The following is a 4,946-nucleotide window of genomic DNA, read 5'->3' as shown; positions in this document are numbered from 1 at the left end:
GGGCCCTCGCCATTGGGGTGTTTAACAATGTTAGGCCATCAGGCCTTTGCCCATCACCTTCAGGGTGGTTGACCCTGGACCCATAACCCCTTGGGCCCCATCAGCTTTGGGGTTTTAACTGTGGGGGTCCATCACCTCTTGGGGCAGTTAATACCCACCAACCATTAGGCACAACACCATGGGGTGGTTAACACTTGTGGCCAATCAGCCAGGGCACTAATCACCCATGGGGTAGTTTACTGTGGGGCACAGTATACACAGGGTGTTTAACCCTAGCAGCCCACCACTGTGGAGGCCTGTTGCCCAAGGGGTGGTGAAACTTGCTTTCCAGTCACATTCTGGGCCTATCACCCTTCAGGTTGTCAACCCCAAGGACTATCACTCTTGAAGTTGTTGACCCTGGGGGCCCATCACATCTTTGGCCCATCACACTTGAGGTGATTAACCTTGGGGACCCATCACCTCTTGGGCCCATCAGCCTCAGGGTGGTTAACTCCCAGGGCCAACATCCCAGTGGATACCCACCCTTTAAAATATTTAACACTGGGGCACCTTTGTTAACACAAAAACACCCTTGGTGTGTTTAATCTCAGCTGTGACAGTGACAGGACAAGAGGTACAAGGGACAAACTAAGATGCAAAGTGATTTGGGAGGACACTTCTTTACTGTGGGAGTGACTGAGGCTCCTCAGGGACGTTCTGGGGTCTCTAACTGTGGAGGGATAAAAGACCACCTGTCTCTGGCTACAGTGGTCCCCCTGTGGGTTGCCTGAGCCCTCCAGCACCCCTTGAAAGGCCCTGCTTACTCACAGGGTCTCCTGAAGTGCTCCTGAGTGCCCCAGGGCCCAATGAAGATCACTGTTGACCTCCATGGAATCTCCCAAGCCCATGAAAGTCCTAGCTGACCACCAGGGACCCTTCTGAGTCCCCAGCACCCCATGAAGGATCCTGTTGACCTCCAGAGACACTCTCAATCTCTGCCAAGAGTCCATGAAGGTCTCTCATACACCCTGGGGCCCCACAGGGGCTTTCTCAAGTGGGACACAGCAGGTGACACCAGGGACACAGTAGGAGGCTCAGTATCTCTTCCAGGCCAGCGCGTGGAGACGGTGGGCAGCGTCACGCAGCCGACCACGGTGCTCAAGGCAGCAGTGGAGCCCAGGAGGGACGGACGCCAGTCCCCAACGTAGCCCCCAGCACCCAGCAGCGATGGTCCCTGTCGAATCATTGTCCCCGCCATGCAGCACTCCCCTGGCACACAGGTCCTCCCAGCATCCACCGGCTGTCAGCAGGGCCTCCAGGGCCACCATAGGTGCATCATGGCCACTGCGCCCTGCCCACCCATCCAGTGCCCAGCTGAGGTATGCCACATCCCGCTCGGCTGGTGTTGGAAGGGATGGCATCTGTGGTGGGCTGTGACCCTCCAAAAGCTTCCGGGATTCCAGATACCTGCAAAGACATGGGGATATTGAGGCCCTTGGGAACACTGGAATAACTGAAGACATGGGGATACAGGAGTCACTGGGTTTATTGGTGTCATCGGTGACAAGGGGTTAACCAGTGGCACTGGATGTCAATGGACTGTGGGTCTCCAATAGTACCTGTGGGGTCAGGTACACGTGGGGACTCTGAGGACAACTGGGACACCTGGAGGCACCATGGAAGTGGCTGCAGTGAGGTCACCAGTAGCACCAGGGAAACAAAGAGTACCAGGTCAGCAGGGATGTGGGATGGCCCTGGGACACATTTCCGTAGCTGATGATGGCAGTACTGATGGGGACAGTGGGGACATGGGGACACTGGGGGAGGTAGGGACAGGATGGACACTGGTGACCTTGTGGACAGACTTATCAGGGTCAGCAGTGATATCAGTGGCAGTAGGACAGGGGACACTGAGGACATCCAGGCACTGGGGCAGAGCAGTTACACCAGTATGGTGCACCACTAGGACAGAGAACCTTGCAGGGCCCTAATGACACCATTCCTTGAGCCCATTCCAGTATCCTCATCAACACCTCCCGGTGCTCCCATTGACCCCACAGAACACTCCCAGTGCCCCCTCACCGGTGCCAGGCATCCCCAAAGAAGGGCCAAGCAGCAGCATTGTCTCCCACAGCCACTCCAGCACTCTCGACGTAGTCCCATGCAAGGGGCAGGACCCGCATCAGCTCAGCCCCCCAGCGCTCTGGGGGCTCCCCTCGAGCCCCCAGCGCCCCAAAGAGGGCCACTGCCAGTGCCCCAAGGTACCCTGTGGGGACAGCAGTTTCAAGGGAGCTGCAGAGTCCCCTCCTCCCCTGTCCCCACGTCCTGGCACTTACCAGTGGGATGGTGGTGGGTCATGCGCCCACTCTCGATGCTCACCCGGATCAGCGTCGGCAACTCCCAGGCGTGCGGGTACCTTCATTGGCATCAGCCCTGTCTCCATCCTCCTGTTTCCCCTCCCTGTCCTTGTCCTTACCCTGTCACCCTTGTCCCTGCTGTTCCCATCTGCCCTGGCCCCACCACCTCCATGTCCCCTCTCATATGCTCTGTGACACCTATGCCTCTTCCTCCGTATTGCTCTCCTCATATTCAACATCTCTTAGGGCTCCCTGTCCCCACTCCTCCAGCTCAGATATCCCTGTCTCCCCCATCCCTACCATGCCCGGCTTCCCAGCTCCAGCACCACCATGTCCCCATCCCCCTCGGTGTCCCCATTTTCCCACTTCTTACGCTCCCCTGTCCCTGTTGCCCCATCTCCATCCCCTCATGTCCCCTTCCCTCCAGCTCTGAAACTCTCATGTCCCAATCCCCCAAGCTCTGACCACCCTCGCGTCTCCACCCTCATGTCACCCCATCCCGCCTTATCCCTGTCTCCCCATGTTGCCATCACCCCATGTCCAACATCCCTGTCCTCTCTGCGTCTCTGTCTCTTCCAGCTCAGACACCCCTGAGTCTCCATCCCCAACACCTGCCATGTCCCCATCCCTCCAGATATGACAACCCCTTGTCCCCATACCCATCCTGTCCCCATCCCACCAGCTCTGATACCTCCATCCCCCTCCTCCCCACGTGTCCCTCCATGTCCCCATCCCTGCCATGTGCCTGTCCCTACCTGAGCCCTATGGCCAGGCTACGCATGGCAGCCCCGCAGCCAGTGCCACTGGGATTGAAGGGGATGCGATAGCCCTCGGGTTCCCCAGGCTGCAGCTGCGAGGTGCCTGGGGGGAACAGGGGGTGTGAGAACCCTTGACACCCCCTGAGTCCCCCCAGACCCTTGGAGCCCACTCACCCAGGATGCTGGTGGGCCCTGGTTTGCGGCCCTCCATGTCACCCATGGCAGCCACATAGCGATGAGCCAGCTCCTGCAGGAGGGGTTCACCCTCCAGGCCTGAAGGGAGGAGGAGATGGTGAGGACCCACCCTGGGCCACCCAAACTGGAGGGGAGAGGCCCCATGCACCCCCACAAAGATGAAGGGGAAGAGGAAGACCCCCCATTGCAGCACCCCCAAATTGTGAGGAAAAGGAATATCACTCCATAAACAAACCAAAACTGAAGGGGAAGGAGGACACCCCCCTATGGACCTCTAAAAGTGGAGGGAAAAAAGGATACCCCCCCATGGAACCCCCAAGACTAGAGGGGAAGGCTGGCACTCCCCCATGGATGCCTCAAGACTGAAGGGAAAAGGGGGCACCATGCATGGGCTCCAAAGCTGGAGGAACAGGGAGCACTCCCCCACACCTCAGATTGTGTGGGAAAGGGACAACTTCCCCCCCACCAGATTGGTAGGGGAAAATGAGGTTCCCCCAGCACCCGATATAGGAGGAAAGGGAACACAAATTCCCACAAACTGTGGGGGAAAATAGGACACACACTCCCCAGGGGCACGGGTTGAGGGGGTGGGAAGCCCCTACAGATTTTTGGAGAGGAAATAGGGAGGCAGAACTATGATGCCCCCAGGACTGCTCTAGGGCTGGCCACGACCCCCAGATGCTCCTTCCAGAGACTTTCCAGTTTGGGTTGAGGGTATAATGGGGACCCCAATTCCCTTCAGGAACTCCACTGAGCAGCTCAGAGTTATGGTGGGAACCCCTAAACCTCCCCAGGGACCTCCCCACACAGCCCAAGAGTGTAACAGTGGCCCCAACACCACCCTGGACTTGCACTGTGCAGCCCAAGGAAAACGGAGACCCCTCAACTGCCCCCCAGGGAAGCCACATGCAGCCCAGGGGTGCAACAGAGACCCCCACCCGCTGGGACTGGGGTGCAATAGGGAAGCCAACCCCTGGGGACCCTCCTCTGGGTTTGTGGGGTGCAACAGCCACCCCTTCTGCCCTGCTCCACACCTGTGGTCAGGCCCTCGGCAGTGGCAAGGTGGAGAACGGTATCATCGCTGACGGGCCACTCGGGGGGCTCCAAGGTGATGGCTTCCAGGCCTCCAAGCTCAGCCAGCTCAGCGTGGATCTGGGCTCCTGAGGTGCAGTACTCCCAGCGGCCCCCCCGGTACCCAAGCGCATCCCCCACCCCGCTCAGCACCATGGCCGCTTCGTAGGCTTCCACTGAGGGCACCCTGGGGGAAACAGTGGGGCTTCAGGGGGGGCCAGCAGTGGGGGACACGGCGGGAACCCCCAAGGGCACTCACGTCTCCTCCATTGCGGTAGCAGCTGCGGACGCCCATCAAGGTCAGGGCGCAGGGGAAGTACTGGCTAGGGGCCCTTAAGGAGGCTGAGGACACCTTAGGGATTGGGGGGAACACAGGGGTGGTCTCATAGCAATGGGGATGAATGGTGAGGGACTCCAAGGCCTCTGTCCCTTGAGGGTGGTAGCGGGGGGAAAAGGCTCAGGAGTCCTCAAAAGGCACTGAGAGGGGACTGAGGAGCACCCAGAGGGACACGGACCAACATGGAGGGGGGAGGTACTCAAAAAGGACCCAGGGTACCCAACAGGGCATGGAGGAGCCTGGGGG

General features: G+C 59.3%; 1 protein-coding gene across 2 annotated transcripts; it reads right to left on the bottom strand.

The window, feature by feature from the left end:
- Positions 1 to 369: 369 nt before the first annotated feature.
- LOC138727096 (ADP-ribosylhydrolase ARH1-like) lies at positions 370 to 4,622 on the bottom strand. 2 transcript variants are annotated; one of them, XM_069869266.1, is made up of 6 exons: positions 4,327 to 4,622; positions 3,272 to 3,370; positions 3,095 to 3,200; positions 2,319 to 2,398; positions 2,065 to 2,248; positions 370 to 1,449 (listed from the first exon to the last, which is right to left on the bottom strand). In XM_069869266.1, the coding sequence occupies exons 1-6, from the start codon at positions 4,517 to 4,519 to the stop codon at positions 1,077 to 1,079; spliced, it is 1,035 nt and encodes a 344-aa protein (XP_069725367.1). In that variant the 5' UTR covers positions 4,520 to 4,622; the 3' UTR covers positions 370 to 1,076. The 2 variants fall into 2 exon arrangements, with proteins under 2 accessions (XP_069725367.1, XP_069725368.1); XM_069869267.1 differs by lacking the exons at positions 2,319 to 2,398; positions 3,095 to 3,200.
- Positions 4,623 to 4,946: the final 324 nt, after the last annotated feature.

This window comes from Phaenicophaeus curvirostris, chromosome 15 (assembly GCF_032191515.1).
Source record: "Phaenicophaeus curvirostris isolate KB17595 chromosome 15, BPBGC_Pcur_1.0, whole genome shotgun sequence".
Lineage (NCBI taxonomy): Eukaryota > Metazoa > Chordata > Aves > Cuculiformes > Cuculidae > Phaenicophaeus > Phaenicophaeus curvirostris.
This window is presented reverse-complemented; position numbering and strand designations above follow the sequence as displayed.